The sequence below is a fragment of the Erithacus rubecula genome (assembly GCF_903797595.1).
Source record: "Erithacus rubecula genome assembly, chromosome: 2".
Taxonomy (NCBI): domain Eukaryota; kingdom Metazoa; phylum Chordata; class Aves; order Passeriformes; family Muscicapidae; genus Erithacus; species Erithacus rubecula.
Genome location: NC_136685.1, coordinates 89,471,017 through 89,492,678, shown reverse-complemented (window position 1 = coordinate 89,492,678; position 21,662 = coordinate 89,471,017). Strand labels below are relative to the sequence as shown.

The following is a 21,662-nucleotide window of genomic DNA, read 5'->3' as shown; positions in this document are numbered from 1 at the left end:
AACAGTACTGCAGGGTAGGAAAGAAAAGTTAATTATCATATAACTGTGTGACAGGAATTTATTAGAAGCAATACTGCTGAATTTCAACACTGTAGGTAGTTTCCCCGACAGGAAATTCTCTTTCCCAGGAATTAGTTATAAATGTGTATCCACTTCTGATGTGCATGTAGATTTGACCAAGTAGAGCAACCTCCTTTCTTCTTCTGCAGGGTGGGTTATGTTCCTCTTTAGAGGTCATTGGAGCAGGAATACTGCTGGAGGAGCAGGAACTCCAAACAAATGTACAGATCTCCCATCTGCCATCCTGGAATCACTGTGTGACCTAAGGAAGGTCCATTTCAGGTCAAAGGTGGAAATTTCAGAGGTTTAGCTTTTCTGTGGGTTTCTGTTGCCCTCAAGCTTTCCTCCTATGGAATCAGGAAGAGGTGGAGAGAGATGGACATGGCTGGGATGTTCATGAGACTCAGCAGCTTCTGGGTTTGATCCTTCCATGCCTTTCACTGCTCCTCAGTAGCACCTCAAGGCTCCCAGAATATTAGAAAAAGGGGGAGAGGCAGCTTGGGGGCTACAAAGCACATGGAGGGGATGCCAAAGAAAGTTCTTGCCATGGTACTCAAGCAAGAATGGGGCATGATACTAATTCTCTGCAGCTCAATCTCTCTGGCTCTCATGCAGGGCTACTCAAAATTTGAGGGTTTCATCGACATAGATACTTTACCAGGTACAACATGCCAAAGAATACAAATTTTACAAAAAGACAAGATGATCACAGCCAACAGTAAACAATACAGATTGCTTCTAGCTACCCAGTCAAGAGATTTTAATTTGGTTTTATTAATGAAGAACATTTTCCCAATGGTTTGTTGGGGTTTTTTTTAGGATAAAAGAAAACAGACCCTTGCCATTTTCACAACATTGCTTAAGTACCAAGCATATTAGCAGTCTGAAATGTTTCCACTTATGGGATGACCAAAAAGAAGGTACAAATGGATCCTAATTCATGCTTGGGTAGCTTCATATTTGGAAGAGAAAACGAGCTATGCAAAATTTCCAGAGGCAAGAAAGACAGGTTTTTTAATACAAAAATCTGCTCTTATGGGAGTAAAGAGAAAAACCTTCAAGTGTTCAAGTGTTACAAATTAGCTGAGCCATCCTCAGTCTTTTCTGTGTGTGGAGAGGGAGAAAAGGATTTTTCAGTAACTTTAATGACACTAGACATGTTTGGATCATGATAACTCTACCTACCTATACCATTTGGAGTGTGCCATCTTTTCTCCTTCAGTTATTAAACTTCCAAACAAAGGGTTTTATTTATTTATATTTTGTTCCCCACAGGTAAATCTATTTTGATAGGGGAGGATAATTTAGATCTGTTACAAAATGAAATAAGCAATATATAAAAATTAACAGGGTTTTTTTTTTTCCCCAGAGATCATTTTCAAAAATCAAAGCAAATATAAACTGAATGGGCTTAAGTAGCCATACTTGTATATCAAATTTTGCCACAGGATCTCCAAAAAATATGCTCTTTTCAGGAGGTCCTGAGACTCTTTAAAAAGAAAGAAACCACAAAGCCAAGCACTTCTGTAGGTTGGTAACTAGAAACAAGCTGGTTAGAGGGATACAAAGCTTTAACCTAAGATATCTCAGGGAATCAAGGACAATAAATGTTGAACATTACCTATCCCTTTTTGAAAAATCAGTTCCAAAAGGCACTAAAACACACCCCATACAAGTCAGAATGAAAAAGTGTAAGAACTTCAGTCTTCCTCACTTACCACCAGGCTGCTGGGGGCTCCAATTCCTGTGGCCAAGACCTAATTAAAGATGCCCCTGTAAAACATTCCCTGTAGAAAAGAGCTGCTGCAGTAGGGAAGGCTGCTGTCCTTGTTCACACACTCTGCAGGAGGGTGCCAGCAACCACAGGAGAACCAGCAGCACAGAGGGGCACAGCCCCTGCACCTCCCCCAGGACAAGGATGGAGCACCTGCCAGCTCTGTGGTGGAAGAAATGGAATCCTGGTAAGTAAACAGAATAGCAAGAAACACAACTTAAGGAATGGCAACCAAAGAGCATAATTTTTTTAATATCAAGGGAAAAAAAATAGTAATTTCTGTGCTGGGTAAGTCAAGCCTTTATTGCTAAACCAGCTTAAATGAAAGCAGGTGGCAAACTGCTATACTCTGTAACCAATGAAAGCATAAAAATCAGTTTTACAAATGATTCCTTAGCATTCCAGTTGTAGCAAGCAGGAGATTCAGGAAAGCTTCTTTTAATTAAAAACTTTATTTTTCATTACAATTCACAGTTTATACATGGCAAGAAGAACCCTTGCCATGTGGACATTCAGAACACTGTGCTGGGGAGACAAGGGTCTTTGTTATAAGAGCATTGCTCGGTGCTGTGTCATGGAACTTTCTTAGTTTTAAAAGCATACTCTCTGTAAATGTTAATTGACTGATATTTACACTGAATTTACATATTAACTTATATTTATTAGAAAACAAGCTAAGCATCCAAAAAACATGAACATTCATATCTTGCATGTTATCTAATGGTCAGAGATGCTGTAAGATTTGCCACTTGAATCATGCCCAATCAGCAAAGTCCCATCTTTTTTAATTTACAGAGCCTAAATTTTTCTTTAAGGCCTGTTCTATTCATTTTATGTACAGCCAGGTTACAACAGACTAACATAAGGAAAAAAATGCAAAATTATCCATTCCATCCTGCATTTCTTCTGAATCTCATGTACACCTATAAGCAAAACAGAAGGTACAAAATTAATGTGTTTTCTTAAAACCAATAAAGAAAACCCACAGTCTGGTTTAGATCTCCTTCTTGTCAACCTATCCTGTCTGAACAATCATCGATATTCAGATTGTGCTATGTTATCAGCTCTTCCTCATGCCTGCATTGATATTCAGAGCCATCTCTATCTGAAATGTAGAAAGTCACAGTGATACCAGTTTCAATTGCATTCCCATGTTAGCCACAGCTCTGGCACAGGCAGCCCACGTGACATTCAGCAAAGCACTCCACCAGGATTCACGGGTGAAATATCATGTAGCCTCTGGGGTGACTTGGCTTAAAAAGGAAATTAAGAATCCTTTTCATACCAAATATCTGGCAGAAGGTTTATGCTTATTAAAAATAGCTGCATTCTTCTGCATTGTTTGTTTGGATGTGATTATTAGAACACAGTAATTTAAAGCCTCCCCCTGCTTCTCTTTATTTGCTCTTGTCATCTACCAAATAATTTAGTGATAGATAAGCTGCAGATTTTTTTGGTACATCTGATGCAGAGAAAAACAACTGCTGAACACTGCTTGGAAAACTAAGACCTGAAAAGGGTCTGAAAATCCTACAAGTCAGCGTGAACAAGTATCAGCTGGACCTGAGAAAAACAAAATGCTTCTGGGGGACAGGTTTGCAACTTTTGAAACTGCAGTGCCTTTAAATTTGGAGCTAAGAGCATCAATTGATGATTGTTGAGTTTTGGCATTCATTCATGCTGGTTGGTGCCTTCACAACAGACACCTTTGAAACACCACCATTTCAAGAAAAATAAAAGGCTTAAATGAAATACACTTCTCATGCAAAAAAACCCAAACAAACAAAAGTTGTACAGGAACTGTAGAGGTTCTGGTTCTTCAAAAGATAAGGCACTGACCAAAATTTCTTAGGTAAAAGGCTGCATAAGAATTTCTTGCCATTTACAAATGTGTTGTAGTCCAGAAATGGTCCATTCCTAGGCTCAGTAAGGTAGACCCTGAAATTTTAAGGACTGATCCCTCAAAGCTACATTGTTACCATAAACAAGTGAGATTCATTCGTGAGGCCATATGGCACATTAGAAGTGAAAAACAGTCTGGGCAGATAAAGGCAGAAAACGTTGCTTGTTCCAGCATCTTTCGGAAACAGCAGTGCCATTCGTCTTTGCGTCTCTGAAGAGATGCGATGGTAACTCGGGACTGAAGTTTTTCTGTGGAACTCATGCACACATATAAAATGCTGCTAGCACTGGTCATCGACGGGGTGGAAAAAAATGGTGTATGGCTGGTCTAAGCCAAGAGCTTCCCAAGGACTGGGTTCCAGAGTCATGGCTACTTAATGTTCTCGATCACGGCTATCTCTTCTGCTGCACAGTGCGGCGTCAAACCATTCATGTATATGCTGTCTGTCTTTGTCAGAGCTGGCAAGAGGTCCTTCTCGCTGGTCAGGTGGTTCACTGACAGCGTTCTCTTGCAGGGGGTCAGGTCCTGGTTGTGGCTGACAGCGAGTTCTGCAGAGAGTTTCCTTTTGATGGAGGTGGCGCGCTGGAACTTGTCGTAGATCTCCACGCTCAGGCGCCTGCGGGTCTCCTTGAACTCAGCGGTGACATTGGCTGTCCACTCTGCAGCGTGGGCCCTGAACTCCCCCACCTGCACAAAAACAGGAATCAACACAAGCATTATGGCACCAGGGGCTTCAGACACTGTTTATCTTCTGGAGCCAGGTAAGAGCTGCCAAAGTGTTGCCACTGGCACAAATTTCTCATGCCAAAGACTCACTCTTATTGACAGCTGCTAAAGAAGACATGTTGCATCAGTAAGAGTTAACAAGAATTCCAAAAACACAAATAAAAATATTTTCTACTGATTTTTTTTATTGTTATCATAGGCAGTCAGCAATACAGGGAAGCTGCAGAGGCTTGACAGCTGCACAATACCCAGTTGGTCAGGGGATGCTGAAATCCCAGCAATCCAGGCTGTGTTATGTATTGTTACTAGGGTGAGCTGATATTTATGAGCACTTTCACTGTCAAAAATCCTTGGGAGACTTGGCTGAGAATTTTCTAAACTTAGAGAGAAAAGCTTTCTTAAAGAAAACCATCAGCTGTTTGCATCCTCCTTCTGTGCTTGCTCAAACACAACATCAACACAGCAACAGTTAAAAGTCACTACGGTGGCAATGTCTTCTTCCCACCCTGAATCCAAAATCATCCTTATTTTTCCTCAGATATGGCATAAGGTAGACTGAGCAGATTTAGTCTGAGGTAAACTATGGCCTGTCATTTATTTATTATTTATATTTTTGCTCTTGTATTTCAGTCAAACCACCATTGCATTAAATAAGTTATGCAGGCAGCTAAAGAAGGCACCTTTTAATGATATTATCTCATTATAACTCCAAAGGAAAAACATTGTTTCTCTTTAAATCCCTTCTCCCTCGACAGCTTAATACTGGGAAGGCAGCACACAGGGAATATAGACTACTCATAAATATAACTCCAAAGTAAAGCATTTCAGGATAATTTAACCTACATAAATTAGTCTGATTGGTATTGTTCAGTCCAGAATTTCAATCACTGGCAAGAAAACTCTGACTTGGTAAGCACAGAAATGAAAAAAGGATTTACATAGAGAAATACAGGGGGCAAACCATCAGAGAAAAAAAAGCCACAAGCTTATTCATGCTTTGCAGTGCAGTGGAAAACAGGAATATAATGAAAGTAAAAATTAATCAGCTCATCCAGGAGTGACAGAGTTTCAGGAAAACTTTCCCCCTCCAGAAACAAAACAAAAAGATCTCTTCACCCAAGGGTCATTTTATTACATTTGTCTCCACTTCAGTGAATTACACAGATGACAAAAGTGGACAAATATCTGCTTTCTCAAACAAGGGTAATCATCTGCAATACACAGAGGACTCACCTAGCTGAATGATTATTAGTGTTTAATTTGTGCAGCTAGGATCAGACACACTGCACTTCAGATCTGAAAATAATGAAATCTGCAATGCTGAAACATCTCAGCTGCTCCAACATTTTTACTTGCAGTAAACAAGTAATAAAAATATGATAAATAGTATCAGTGCACACCCTGGGCAGTTTTCTCCTTTTTCTAAGCCTTACTAAAGGCAGGCTGCTCAGGTTGTGGAGAATGGTTCTGTCTAGGGAAGCAAAGAGCCAGTACACATTTCTATTTTACCATATGTAAATGTACCCCTCACTAGTTGTATAATCATTTAACAGACCAGGTGCTTTGCTCAGGCACACACCTCTGGCATTGCATGTGGTCACATTCAAGAGATGCTATCAGGATTTAAAATTGTGTCTCAGCAACTTACTGGAAGATATAACCACCTTGAACAACTGTCTACCCATAATCTTTCAATTTTTTTATTTTTTTTTTTTTTAGTTCCCACATGATTTCATGTTTTTTCAGGAGGGAGAATCAACTGGCCTTGCTTCTGAAGAAAGCAAATTTATGTGACCTCCTAGGACTCTAGGAGAGGCCCAGAATTTTCCTGGTAATGGACCTGAATTGCACAGGGCAAGCTGCTCTTGGGCATTCAAGTTATTCAGGAGAATCTTAATATGGTAGGTGTTGAGATATCTGATATCTGAATCTAGGGAGATTTCTTTGGAGATGCAAGTTTATTCAGTCAGCTGAAGAGCATCAATAAATGTGCCTTTGAGGAGAGGTTCATTCCAGTTAAGGTGGTGTGGAACACTTATATGGTGGGCACAATTCTACCTGGCCATACACCAAAGTTGTGATGCTGCTTTATATTAAAATCATAGGAGAAAAACACAAATTGAAACATGCTCTTATTAATGCTATTGCTAAGTAGAATCAAGATGCATTAGTGGTAAAACAGAGGGAATTGGAACACATTGAGAGCCAGGAGCTCAGTGCTGTTTGAACCATGCATGCCCCAAATCACTGCTTTAGGCCCCTAGTTTTTATGTGAACTGAATGCATTCAAAAATGTTACCTCTTTAAAACAGAACTCTTAATTCCAGAGCACTTACAGACTCAAGCAGGGTTGTAAGAAAAGGGTTATAAGAAAAGAAATGTGCCATTTTAACTACCAGTGTACTTGCTTATACAATTTGATCCCCTCTTGATCCATAGGAACATATCTGTAATATGTTCAGGTTCTTTCTGTCCTTAGGTTATGACATTTTAACACATTGTATTACAGGTCCTTTTCATCTAGGCTCTGATAGCCAAAAAATACCTCATGCAGAGACACAGAAATTCCAGTTGCCTGTGCTGCTCAAAAAAATTAAATTCTTGGCATACCTACCTACTGTAACAACAATTTACTTTTCTCCAGACCTCTTGCCTCATTACAGCACAGCTCTGTAGACTCCACACCTGTCATAGTTGGGGGCAGTGTGACATGAGGACAAGGCCTCTTAGTCACAGAAATTATAGACAACTACATCTGAATGTCAGAGAATATTTCAGAAGCAATAGGGAAAACATGTCACAGTGATAACACCTGTCTCAGCCACACAAGAAACAGCACTAATCTGTTGATGCTTCTCACTTCAACCTTCAGGGAAGAGAAATGCCACTAGTAATGGGGACATGGTCCCTATCCCAGCTCCTCCACATCAAAATCCAAATTAGACTGCAAGGTGTTAGATATATTTCACAAGGAGTATCAACCTAGCTACACTGAACATCAACAGCAAGTAACTTTATTATGCATTTAAGAAGCAGGAAGCAGCACCCTACTGCCTTATGATTTCAGGGAAGACAAGTCTCAATAACAAGTTCTTGAGAATTATGGTATATAGTAACACAACTAAGTAATCCATATTCCATACAGCACACCTCACCACAAAACCAGGAAAAACAACAACAAAAAAGACAACAAAACCCCAAAACAATCTCTAAAAAACAACAACCACAACTTTTCTGACAAATGGATAGCATTGACCCAATTCCTTGCCCACTCCATGTTGTCTGGCCTCCAGCTACCACTGCCATATCCCATGGGATCTGCACCATATCCAGCAACCCTATGAGGATGTCTCAAATCCCATAGGTCATCTCTATAGCACCTCCAAATGTCTGTGCCAATTTATGCATCTACCTGCAGTGGAGATGTCACATTTATTCATTTAGGATATAATGAGAAACTGCCTCTGCACCATTTGAGTAGAACACTCTCCAGGTTCTTGTTGAAGTCACTGTTGGGATTTTTGGGGGAGGAGGGGAGGTTTGTAGTGAAAAACAAGCAGATACCAATGAAGTACAGCATGAACTTCCTGAATGACCAAACAGTTCCCAGGCTGCACACATACACCATCACCAATATAACTTCAAGGCAGATATACTGAATTTGACAGAACTAGGAAAAAATCATGGATGTTAAGCCACCATTCCTTCACCTACTCCTGCCAAAATCCATCTAAATGAATAATGTCCTAGGACTGGCTCTCAGTCAATATCTCTAGTAGGATCAAAAGTTCCTATGCAGTTTCATTTATACTGTGTTTTAGCTTTCTCTCCAGCTGGGCTCCACACCTGGGTAAAGGCCAACAGCATAAGCCAGAATGTAAGAATGTCCAAGAGGATGCTACTATTGAAACTAAAAAAATAATTTGAACATACTGAAGCACCTGCTTCATCCTTCAGTACATTGGCTCTAATTCCTTATAGCTGTCAAGAGTTTGAGAATCTTTCTGGACACACAAAATTTTCCAAATACTAATGCATGCAAAACTCCCCACCATTCAGGAAGACCAGTGTCTTATTAAGTGTCTGGAAAGCACAAGCCATGTAGCCATACACAAGCAATCTGTATTTTGAATTAAGCCACATCTGTGCTCTAGCAGGAAAACAAACAAACAACAACCTAATTAAGGACATCCTTAAATAGACCAAGACAAATGCACTTGCCCAACTTAACTTTGGCTTAGTTTTGCTCCTCTGTCTCTGGGATATTCTTGAAAAAGCCCAACATCACAGTTTAATCAGTTAATCTAGTTCTGCTTACAGAGGAGGAAGAAGTATATCCTGCTTGGATGGAGCTCAGATATATGACATGAAAGCTATGATATACTCAGGAGGAGGTAAACCACTGAGTAGCAAATAAAAAAAAAGAAAGCATCATATATATGTCATGCAAGAAAATGAAAACATATATTTCTAAGTAATGTGTGCAATTTTTTTCTGTCATAGCTGAGCATTATGTTGTTTCCCTTTGGCATACAGGACTCATGCATTTTATGATGAGCATGTTAGTGCAAGCCAAAAAAAATTGAGTTTAAAAAGCAAGTAGATGAGCTGGAGGTATCCATTTGACTGCATTTTAGGGTGAAAAAAGGTGCCCTTCCTTACAGATATTGTTAACAGTCTAGATGTTCCTCAGTATATAATTTCTTGCATTATCCCTAATGCATTCTCTGAATTTTCATAGCTTCATTTTTCCTCTCCAATGTACTTTATCCTGCTACTTAAAAATAACACGTCCAATTAACCTCCCTATGATATGCTACTCAGACAAAACTAGAAAGTGCAATCCATGTCAAATTATGCAGGCAGCAGAACATAACATTTTGTCTTAGCTCTCAGGAAATTCAGCCAGTGTTCACAGAAATTGTTCACAAAGTTACTTTTAAAGAAGATGTAGGTACAAAGAGGGGTGATGGGTTTAACAACTCAGCTGCTAGGTGGGTTTATCCCTGAGTGCATCAGAGGGGCTTCCTACTTGCCATCTGACTTTCCTGCAGTTCTGGGCAAGCACATGCCACCTTTTCCCACCCAAGTTGCTGCTGGACACAAATTTCTATTCATCCTCAGTTTCTAGAGGTTAGAGAAGATCAGAGTGCAGAAGAGAAACTCTTTTAGTGAAACCTGTGCATTTGCTGCACATTAAGGGAATCTCACTTATAGTCCACCTAAAATTTCCAGCTCAATGATCTGGTTATCTGTTTTTCTGTTATTATAGTGTTATTAGTACATACCTAAAACACCTGTGGACAGGTGTTCAGAGAAGAGTGTGCTCTACTTGTCTTTAAAGTTAAACAGCCACAAAATGCATGAAATACCACAGGCATTAATGAGATACCTGTGCTGAGCTTTCCCAAGTTCACTATCTTCTATGATGAACCACCAGCCTGTGTGCCTCATGCCTGCATCCTGCCAGGACCTCAGTTCTGTAGCAGGCAGGTCTTTAAGGTACCAGACTTTGATTTCAAGGTGAATGGCACACAAAGCCATGAGTCGTGCATTTTTTGGTTCCACTCATTGTATACACATCCCTCTGTTTTTCAGTCAAATATCAGAGGGGAAAAAAACTTTTGTGAAATTGTCATCTTCTGTGGTAAGGCTTCAATTACATAGACAATCTTATTTTTGTAGCTATGGTGGTCCGAAATGCTTTGGGAACAATGCTGTCCTGATAGAAACTGGATTGTTCAGTCCTGTAATAAGCAATGCTAGTGAGTTCATTCTGGTGGGCAATGTTTGTTTGGTTTCACCCACATAACTTCCATGAACACATCTGATGCCTTGGATGAAATAAACCACATTCTCCAAGGGGAATGCAGAGAGCCCACAAATTTTGATTGTTTTATTTGTGGAGGAACATCTACGGTGGCAGATGTGGGAATATGTTTTGTGGAGATGCAACAGATGGCAGATGTAAAAAATGTCCTTTTCCTCTATCATGGTTTGATTCAACAAAATAAAAACAGCCTAAAAAAATCATGCCTACCAAACAGAACCAGATATACTCAGAGTCACCACTGTTATTTTGTTTTACATTTTTTTTCCCATAAATATGAAGACTGCTATGCTAGGTATATCCTCAGAACTATTATTGAATATTGCCCATCAGATACCTCTTTGCATAGATCTGCATACGTGTACTCACACTAGTGTAGACAATCTGTGGGGCCTGTTCATCTTTCTCTATTGTTCTGCTATTATTAACTTCCAAAGACAAAGATAACTAAAGGAAAAGATGTTGACATTTCCTTTACAATCAGTTCTGTTTTGTGGTTTCAGCTGCCCCAGGGAGCCATCCAACCCCTCTTTCAAGCTGGTGAGAGCCAATGACAAGCACCTGTATTAGCCACAAGAAACTACTTAAGTTTGCATAAAGCTCTACCAGCTGAGCCCAAGGTGGTTCAGGGGAACAGTGTGTATCCTTGCCTGTGCTGTACAGCCAATGACTTGGCTGCAGCCAGGAATAGCAAATGTTTTAGGAGCTATACTGGAAGCATAATGAAACCCAAGCCACAGGCAGTTGAAAGACTGCCTCAACTTTCTCCCAGAGGAAAGACACAACAACTGTTTCATAAACTCACTGGACTTTTTTTAGCTCATAAAGATATGCTAAAAAAGAACAAATATCAAAAAGGACTTTTAATTTTTGCTTGGTTGTATGGAATGATAATAGTAACTACTTGCTCAAGCTCCAGCAAGAACTGTTTATTCCTTAACTTTCTAGTGTCAATGTCTGGAGTGATATTTGTGTGAAATATTAAAGCTCCACTTTGGCTGTTCAACACTAGCATTGGAACTGCACCTATCCCTTGTGAAAGGCAGTATTCCATAGCTGCTTTTGCAATTGAAAAGCACTTTCCTCAATGCCAACACACATACTTGCAAGGGCATTCTGCTGAACTTGCTTTGTCTGGGAACTCATCCTCAAAACAGCTATCAGATTCATACACTCAGCATTAGTAACACATTCTGGAGTCTTTTCCTAACAATATCCAAGCACTGAGATTATCTTTAAAAAAAAAAAAAAAAAGGGGGTAAAGTTTTCAGGAATGTTAATCATGGAGATGTCAGTGATATTTATCCTGGAATATTTTCAGCCAGCAATAAAGTAAACCTCAGTAAATGTATTTATTGCTGTAACAAAGGATCAATTACATCTTATCTCCAAAAATTAAGATTTCTCAACGTAGACCATCATAAAATGCATTCTGGGAATCTTCATGGGTAATTAACTCCAAGAAATACCATTGCTATAACTGATCTTTTTTTAATCAATTTCTCTTATTATGAAGTATAAGTCTCTCGCTCTAGTTTTATAGTTGCAAATTCAATAGCTCTTGCTGAATGCAGCCTTCACTGGAGTAATTTTCTTCTTCCCTGGGCAATGTGGGAGAGCAGGGCAGGCATGAGAGACACTGACAGTGTCCCCATGCCCTGGCCAGGCTGCTCCTCATGCAAGTGTACTTGGCAGCACAACACTTGTAATCAGCACCCTAGCAGGACCTGGTACTCAATATGCAATAATGAAACAGCAGACTCAAATGCCTGGTATGCCCAGCTAAGGGGCATGATATAAATATAAATATAACCACAGCAAAACTATGAAGATGCTGTGTGTGTGTTATCTGTGCTGAATCTGAAGTGAAGCAAGCAACACATGCCCAAAAATTACAAGGAAAGATCTCAAAAGTGTGTCAAAAGCCATCATTGTTTAGGTTCCCTGGAATTCTCAGAACAAGATGTTCTTTCCTATTCATTATTGCACACATTACCACAGCAGACTTTCAGAAGTCTGATCAATATAGAAAGTCAGTGTTACAGACTGTTGCTAGGGCAGATTTGGGAACATCACCAGGATAACTTTAACTGATAGAAAGGAAGAGATCAAATTGCATTCAGAACCAGGTCACTCATTTCCATCTCCTCCTTACACCAATGCTACTCCTTATATATTCCTGAGATTCTGGGCTGCCACAGAGAGACTGTACTCTCACCTTTTATTTTGGGTTTGTTTTGGTTGAGTTTTTTGTCCTATTGCTAGTAAATTTGACTGGAGACATGTGGGGTTTTTTTTGACTGTAAAAAGATTTCATATTTGTCCCCATTTCATGGAAATTATTAAAAGCAATCACCTTTTTGAACATGGCTGTTCCCTCTCAAACGGACTTTTCTGCATCTTGGATGTACTGGGGAAAAAAAACCTCTTAATGCAAAACAGATTTCTATTTAGATGCTTCCCTTGCCATTTTTGTAGCTCTCTGAATTCTTCCTGAAGTTGAGACAACAAATCTAGGGGCTGTTTTCCAGTAATATACCTTTTAACAACATCTCCAGCAGTAGCACCACTTTCCTATAGAAACTTGATTACTCCTTGCATGCAGATCTTAGAATTGTTAACCTTATTAATCACTGCCTTGCAAAACTACTTTGCATGCCTTGGCTTTGACACTATACTTGTCTCCCACAAATTCTTCCTATTCAGTGCTTTCTAGGAACACACTTCCATCACATCAGTCTGACCAATTCAGTAAACTAGTGGATATACAATTTGTAAAACTGCTGCAGTTTGGTTTGGTTTTCTGGGTATTGATTGGGTTTTTTTTTGTTGTTGTTGTTTTTGCCTGTTTTTCTTTTATGTTTTGGATTGTTTGTCTGTTTTCTCTTGCCAGGAGGTGGAGGGGGTGGTTGTTTGGGGAGAGGGGATGTAAGAAAAGGAAAAGAAACAGTAGTTTTCTTACACAGAAGCTGACCCATATCACTTGAAACAATGCAAAATGGACCAGCAAATGACATTAATCACCAGGCTGAAGAGCTATTCTCTACCATCTTCAACTCTAAGAGAACATATTTTGTTTACTGAAACAGGGAGAACCAGGTCAAAAATTCCTTGAACAACTGAACAACTTCCTCCTCTTTGGTCACACATCCTCACTATACAGCCACTGAGGACAATCTGTTTGCCTGGAGGATGAAAACCCTTCAAAACTGTTTCTCACTTGAGCCCACTATTTTTTTCATCTTTTCATATGTACAGTCTACATCTAGGGTCCCTCTTTAGGGGATATGAGAAATGGGCTCAAGGTCTCTTTATGCTGGGTCCCTTAGGCTGGGTGAGCACCTTCAGCCTGAAGCTAATAAAGAGACAACAAATAATATAGGGAGTGCAATAATCTCCATGGCATCATCATGACAAGTCTAATTTTGTTTTGACAGACTTGAGTGACAGCTCTGTCACTGGTGCCAAGAAGATTAAACAGCATGATGATTCAGATGAGTCAAATTTGTTTATAAATATCAAATATAGCAACTGCCTCTTGAGTTTCCACAAGAAGTGAATGTGATATTTCTCATGAAATTTTAGGCTTTGTCTTTAAATCTGGGTGCATGTTGTTCAATTTAAAGACTGACAAGCAGCATGAAAAAATCACTTGTCCAAACTGAGCCAATGTCTAACACAAGTCTGTCACCTGGACTCCTGACACAGAGTGAAGAGAGCAGGATCTATAGCCCACATGACTAGGATTGTTGGTTGGGCAGGCATTTTTGCTGAAAATGCTGGAATTCAGAAGCTGCTGCATGCAGAAGTAAAAGAAAAAAATATGACAAGGAAGAAAAATCCTGCTGAAAATTTACCTTTCAAAGAGACTAAAATCAGAACACTTTAACAGTGCTCTGAGTAATCAGTGTAGAGAATAATGAAGAGGAGGGAGTTTAAGGCAAGCTAGTGTAGCTGAGGCTGAACTTCAGAGACAGATCGCCCACTTAAGATTACAGCACACAGCATGTTCCAGTGACTTTCTGACATTTCATCTATCTTACTGTATGAGCTGCTTCCAGATCTATCCTTCTAAAACTCCCACTTCTGTCTCTACTTGTCTTTCACTTCCCTCCTCATTTGATGCATTCAAAATTCTCTGGAGTGTTTCAGGAGACAAAAGTCACCTGAGCAACTGACTGACATTCTGGTTATCTGGATTTTATTATCAAAATACAGCAGTTCTGTTCATTAGTGCATTTCTAATCAGGTCTTTTTTGTCTCAGATCTATTTGCATATGGCAAACTTTCTGGGTGGCATACTGAAAAAAAGATAGACTTTTTATTTTGTTGAAACAGCAAAATGCATTATTACCTCAATCTTATGTAAACTGCTTCTAATAACAACACAACTACATTAAAATACATGACTAGAAGAATAAATTTTAGCTGGTGTTCATTAACAGCATGTTTCCTCCCTGGAATAAGAAGGACCTCCCTTCATGCCCTAAATATGTTGATATTTATTGATACTTTCTACTTTAGATGACAGGAAGAAGGAAAAAACAGATTATGGCTGCCTATCAAAAGAGATAGACCTCTGATAATATATAGTTTTGGCTTTTGGGGAAAGTAAATAAGAACACTTACAACCTCTCTGTCTCATTCTGGACTCAGGTAACCTCTAAATTTTGCTGCTTAGTCTTAGACTGCTGAAACCAGCAAAATATTTCCCCAAGACAGTTAAAAAAAATACACCCCATACTTTGAACTAGAGTTTTTCATTGCACTCATAGATATTAGAACTCCAGAGAGGTTCCTTTGCTATAATCTGCATCCATAGAAGCTGGAACAGTCCACTGTAAATTTAGATTTAAATGGAAAAAAAGAGAAGAAATTCAGTCTCATTTGGCTTCTGCTGGCACAGAAGAGATTTGATAACTACACTTCCACTAGACCCCTTCAGTATAGCTGAGGAGCTCACTTCCCTCAGATTTTCCCAGGCAGATAGCAAAAATGAGATAAGATCATAAAATGAAACCTGTAAAAGTGAATATTTGTAAAATGCTTATAGCCAATCTTATAACAAAACGCAATATATCAATATTATTTTCTTCCTGCAAAGTTTCATTAGGAAAGAGGATAGAATTTTTTTTTATATTTTCTAGCTGTCACAGAACTTCAGGTGCATCACAGTTCAATTCTCAAATTGTTCTCTGCCATTGTTAAAATTATCAAATTTTAAACTGCTGAAGCATTTTATGTCTGCTATGAATTCTCATGCATGCCTGAGCAATGGGCTAAGAAGTAGGGAGGGAGATTTCTACCATCAGAGATATGATAAATTGAATTTTGTTGTGTCTGTCTTTAATCTAACCTAAGACACATGAGACTTGTATGGAGCAGAATTCCCAATACCTGCTTCAGCCAAGAGAATTTGGATATATCCAAAGAATGAGACATTTGCTGTAGACAAAATGAATATGTTTGTTTAGGCTATGAAGGTGAGAAAGAATGAAAGATGGACTAGGTTACACATTCCCAGTGCCTGAGAAAAGAAAGCTCAGCACTGCACTACATAACCTGGCAAAAAGTTTTTCCCTGATAAAAATAGGAATGCTTTTGATGTGCTAGAGATTTTCCTGGGTTTCCTCAATTCATGTGTCTTTAAATACTTTCCAGAGTATTGAAACGGTTTCACAAAGAGCTACAAATTTCAAACATTCTTAATATATCATCATTATAAGATTAAACCTCAGTGTGTTATATAGTCAACTATATAGTCAAGATACTATGATCTCTGGATAACAGAAAAGAATATGTGAAAACTGAGGTTAAAGATCAGATTAATTCTAGGAAGTAGTGTGAAGAACTGAAATGTGTCAACAGTGTCTGAGAAAATACAGCAAAAAACAAGCCTGGAGAATATTTTTGCTTAGTCTGAAGTCATAGTGTCTCAGTCACATCATATTTTTTTCCAAAACATCCAGACACAAGTAACACAGAGAAACTAAAGACAATTTAGGAAGTGCCCCAGGTTGAGAACAGTTAAAGAGCAGGAGACTGCCCAGAGGAAAACATGACTCTTAGAATCACAGAATATCCTGAGGGGACCCACAAGGATCATTGAAATCCAGCTCTTGGTCCTGCACAAAAATTCTAATGTGTGCCTGTGAGCAGTGTCCAAATGCTTCATGAACTCTGGCAGGCTTGGTGCTATGCCCACTTCCCTGGGGAGCCCGTTCCAGTGTCCTCCTATTTCTTCCTGTTGCAGAGAAAATGGGTGAGACCAGCCTAATTCTTTAGTTCAAAACAGCCAAATATAACCATGCAGGTTACTGGCATTTGAAGTGATGCACTGGTTACCCTGCAGCCAGTGTCAGGCTGGCTGCTAAAGGCACCCTCAGTGCTTTTCTAGAAAACAGAGCTGTGGTCCTGCCAGCTGTTGAACCTGCAAATGGGAATGTTCAGAGGATACCTGCTGCTCTCTCTCTGTGGAAGGCACTAGGAAAGCCCATTGTGCAAGGGAAGTCATAAATACCCTTTCAAATTTACAGCATGTGGGAAAAGATGACACTTGAAGTGAAACAGTTCAAATAAATATTGTCCTCCTCTTCAGGGCTAAGTGGTTATGAATTGCCTGCTAAAAGTGTGCTTACAGCAGACCTGTCACCATGCTGTCTCTAACCCATAGCCATGAGCACAGCAAGGGTAACAGAAAAGGGCTTCCCATCCCACAAAAAATAATATCCCATCCCACTCCTTACAAAGTGGATTTAATCCTGCCCAAGATCCCAGCTCCCATCCTCCTGCCAGCAGAGCTCCTGCTCCTGCTCAGAAGGTGGCAGGCACCCTGAGGGACTGCAGGCAGTGAAAGCATGCAGGGGTGAGCTCCCTTCAGAGCAAAGGCTTTGGGAACTCGAGCATTGCCAGGAATACATCTAGGCATTGATGCCATGCCCTACAGCTAGGAAAACTACTCAAAACAATGTAAGTAGCAGGCCACTGCACAGTGGCCAACATATTCATTCCATCAAAAACAAATTAGAGTTTTTATGTTTGAGTAGCATAAATCAACTGATGCGTGCAGCAGAACTCAAGCTAAATTAGAGGGAAATAATATGTTGCTTCAAACAAAATTAATTTCTCAGACTTCCAGTAAAACCTGAACTATGCAGGCTACAATTGAAGGAAATTTTATTTACCCTCTAACATTTTCAAAACTAGGACATTCTCTTAAATGACAAAACTTCAAGTTTTGTTGTTATATTGTTGGAATAATAAATAAAAGTGAAAAACAAGTGAAATTTATGCATGAAAACATATTTCAAATTAAAAACAATACAGTTGACTACAAATATAAAACAATTATGTGGAAGCTATTATGCTAAAATATACTCAGGGATATTTAAATAATTCATTTCAATATCTAGCATGATGCAAAAAAATTTTCTTACCACTATAAAGCATGGTATCTCAAATATAACCACTTATGTACTTTCTTTACATACCTGCATCACTTGTAGAAACAAAGCAGAATGATTTTTGCATTAAAAATTAAGGCCTACATTCTACTACCTAGAACAGTAGTTTAAGACCTTTTCCCCCCATAAGTCAAGTGCAACTGTTCATGTACGCTTAATTTAATAATACATTTCCTATAATTTTCTATGCAAACATTTGTAAATAAAACAGTGTATGCTGAATGGACTGTCACATTGTTTCCTGCAGTTTGAGCTGCAGCATTAGAGTTCATACACAAACAGCTTTGACCAATGCACCCTAAGAGCAAAAGCAGCCACAAGCTCCCCTGGCTTCTATTCAAAGGCTTTAAAAAGGAGTATTTCTTCCCTTTTCAAAATATTCTTACCTCTTCCTTTGTCTTTTTTGATATGACCCTTAGCCAGTCTCCAATCATGCTGAGGACAGCTGCAAAGTAAGCAAGCCCAACAAGGATCCAGAACCACACCACTGGCTTATAAAAATCTAGGTACTCAATATCAGATCCCCCTGAAAAACAATACAGTAAAAATTAATTCAGATTTAATAGCTATAGGTGCAAAGATGTTTAAAAATCAGTTTCCTTAAAAAAAAACCAAAGTTATATTTCTTACACCTTCTGTATTTTTACCCACGCAAAAATTCCTAGCAGAATACTTTTTTGAGTTTGAATAAATTATAAAAATTAATACACTCTTGAAAGTAACATCTGGAGGATGAAAATTTTAGACAAAGATTGTTAACAATTCATAATAATTATTGAATGAACACAAACCGATTCAACTTCTGATATACTGTCATTTAGGATAGAGGTTATTGAGGACAACTTGAATGAAATAACTTCCCACCTGTTCCAAACAATGATGCACCAGAGTTTGAAGTATTGCCCCAAAGTGTGCAATGGGCTCATATCCTGAGAAATATGTTTTTGCAAGAACTTTAAAACATCTCAATGCTTACATAATCTTTAGTCTCAGTAAAAAAAAAAAAAAAAAAAAAAAAAAAAAAAAAAAAAAAAAAAAAGAGTAGCACCTGTATTAACAAGTGTCCCTGATGGGTAGGCAAACATTATAATATCCATTCTACAGAATGAAATCAGAGTGCAAGGACTTGAGTTGAACTAATCATAAACACCAACCCTCCCCACCTCTGCTGAAGGCAACTTTCAATCACTTCTTTTCAGTGTTAAAGTACAAAAGAAGGATAAATTTCAGAGGTGTCTGTAATAGAGCTTTCAGGTATAATACAGCTGTAAGGAACAGATGTCTTATTTCCACACAAAAAAAGACTTATGTTCATCCAGAGCTCACCAAATAGCTCACATTTCACATCTTGCCATGCAGTAAAACAAACCTTAAACTTGGAATTCAGCTGTGTTACAACAAATAAAACCAGACTTCTAATTTGGGCTGCTGCAAGAAGTTTGAAGTGTGTATCTGCCCATAATTGAAGACTCTACAGTAAAATCTTCTCAGGCACATTAAAGTAGCCTGTACAGGTACATAATGCTTTGTTTTATGTATCTCCATCCTATCGTAAAACAAATCAAAAGAAAATTGGTCCCAAAATATCAAGCACCCTGTTATAGTACTGAGAATGAGTCTCATGGACAGTAACATTTTTGCTCAGCTTTATTATCCCAGAGATCACATGCAAATAAAAAAGAGTTTTACTGAGGGCTAGCTTTGTGTGGAACCCCTCACAGACAAATTTTATTATTTTTATGTCAATTACATATTTTCATTTAAAAAAAATGCATTGAGCTGCAATGGTTTACTCAACCATCCAAGAGAAAAATCCACATTGTGAAAGTGGATATACTTTGATGTCTTTGTAGTCCCAAGCAGAAGACAGGGCTCTGTTTGGAACAGAAGACATACAGCCACAAAAGGGCTGAGTTTGTCACAGCACAAGACAAACAGAACACCAAATCATTTGTTTACAACATCCATCTCATGTCAATCTAGCAAAACAGTATTTTAGCAATGATTCACCCAAAATTTCTTGTAATTCACAAAATGGTTGATTACCACTATGTCTTTGCTATAGTAATGGGCCACGCTTGGTGGTTCATCCTCTTTTTCAGCTGTTCATACAATGCACAATAAAGTATCATAGAAAGCATCCACATAGTTGGTTTTTAATTTTTGGCATATTATGTTTATAAACTGACACTGGAATCTAACTCTGCTAGTCTGCATGAAGCACCTCCTTCACAGTTCATACTTATTTTATTTACAGCAAAGTTAATCACCAGAACAGGAGTTAGGACACATTCATGTCCAGCCAAGTTTTCCATGCTGTCTGGCCAGGAGAGGGCTCCATCTAGCCATGCCCAAAGGAGTTCAGCTTTCCTGAAGTTAAAGGGACAAAAGGTATCCAAAGAAATACTCTAGGATAGCACTTCAAAGCTAAAACCTTTATTAGCTGTTGAGCTCCTGAACTTCAAGGACTCCTTGGATGATTTTGCAGTTTAATCAAGTCTCAAGGAGAGAGAGACATACCTGAGGATGTTTGTCCTGGCATAACTACTGTCTCCTGGGATGCCCAAACTGCCTTAATGAAGTTACCTGGGAATGTCATTAAATAGGATTTCATAGAGAAATGTGATCACAACTCAACTGTACTGAATTTAAACTACAAGAATTCATTTACTACCAAATTCACTTACATGGGTATGAATGCATTTGGGTACGAGTATGCATAGCTAAATGTACTTTTCCTGAAGTATATGAGATAATCTAATGATTTTATGGGCAACATCATAAAAAGCATATCAATATGATACACTATTATGTTTTTCCTGCAAAGCAAATTGGTTTATGCACCCCTCTAGGAAGTGAAATGCTGAGAAGGCAGAAGATGAATTTTGTTGCTTGTTTGGCAAACCCAATTTTGTGGGCTTAGGGACAAAACTTTCCCCAGCTTTCTTTAGTTTCTACCCAAAATAGGTTAAAACCACAATGAAGGGAAAATCTAGCAGGGTCACTGCTAGATTTACTCACTTGGAAAACTTTTACCAAGAGCAGCTACAGTTCATCTCCAAGATGTTTTTTGGTAAATATTTGATCTAAAGTTGCTTGAGGTCTGTGAGAAATCAAAGTTTTCCCATCCATCATCATCACAGGCTATTGTACTGCTGCTGTCACCATTCTTATATCTGCCAAATAGATTTTATTTGGGAGTTCCAGCACTTTGAAAAACGTAAGTTCTTCTATGGCCCAAACACATTTGTTATTAAGGTCAAGAACTCTGTGTCAGTGGAGAAAGGCATCAGTGAATATCTCAGGCATGCTTTAGAACAGATTCTGATCCTCAGGTAAGAGATCAGAGTTACAAACATATCTTTTCTGCTTATTAATTTATGTAAAACAAGTACTTTAAAAGTAAATAATTTTCTTCATTGTTGCCACTTTTTTCCAATTCTTTCTACAGTAATTGGCTCAAAATAGAAACATGTAATTATTTCTGTAAAGTTCGTTTGCTTTGCATTTTTACTTCAAAATTAGAAGGAGAGAATAGAGAATGCTGTCAACAATAAGTGTCTTAATTCCACACTAGCAAAGATTTCTGGGTTATTCAAAAGTTGGCACGGCAAACAAGGAAATGTCTACAATTTTTTCATCAGCAGTAAAAATTACACTGGATATAGAAAATTATATAATCCAGTTTTAATTGCAGAATAATAAGTAGCTGTCCAGCATCCCTGTGGTGACAAACACATTTAATCCAGAAATGCCATTTGTCTCACTCCAAAGAAATATGGAGGTCCAGCCCTGCAGCTTGAAAGGAATTACCTCTGAGGACTGCAAAACAAAAAGGGGGAAGAGAGAGAATAGCCCATGTGGCAATGTGGAAACACAGAAGGCTGGGCACAAGATCTGCACTGT

General features: G+C 38.7%; 1 protein-coding gene across 4 annotated transcripts in view; it reads right to left on the bottom strand.

Annotated features, from left to right (window-relative positions):
• Window positions 1-2,474: 2,474 nt before the first annotated feature.
• KCNK2 (potassium two pore domain channel subfamily K member 2) overlaps window positions 2,475-21,662 on the bottom strand; it is a 103,293-nt gene continuing 84,105 nt past the window's right edge. For all 4 annotated transcript variants that reach the window (XM_079298850.1, XM_079298852.1, XM_079298851.1 and 1 more), the window contains 2 exons: window positions 18,143-18,282; window positions 2,475-4,424 (listed from right to left, as the gene is read on the bottom strand). In XM_079298850.1, the coding sequence (XP_079154976.1) occupies window positions 4,107-4,424; window positions 18,143-18,282 (458 nt within the window). In that variant the 3' untranslated portion in view covers window positions 2,475-4,106. The remainder of the gene's footprint in view (window positions 4,425-18,142; window positions 18,283-21,662) is intronic.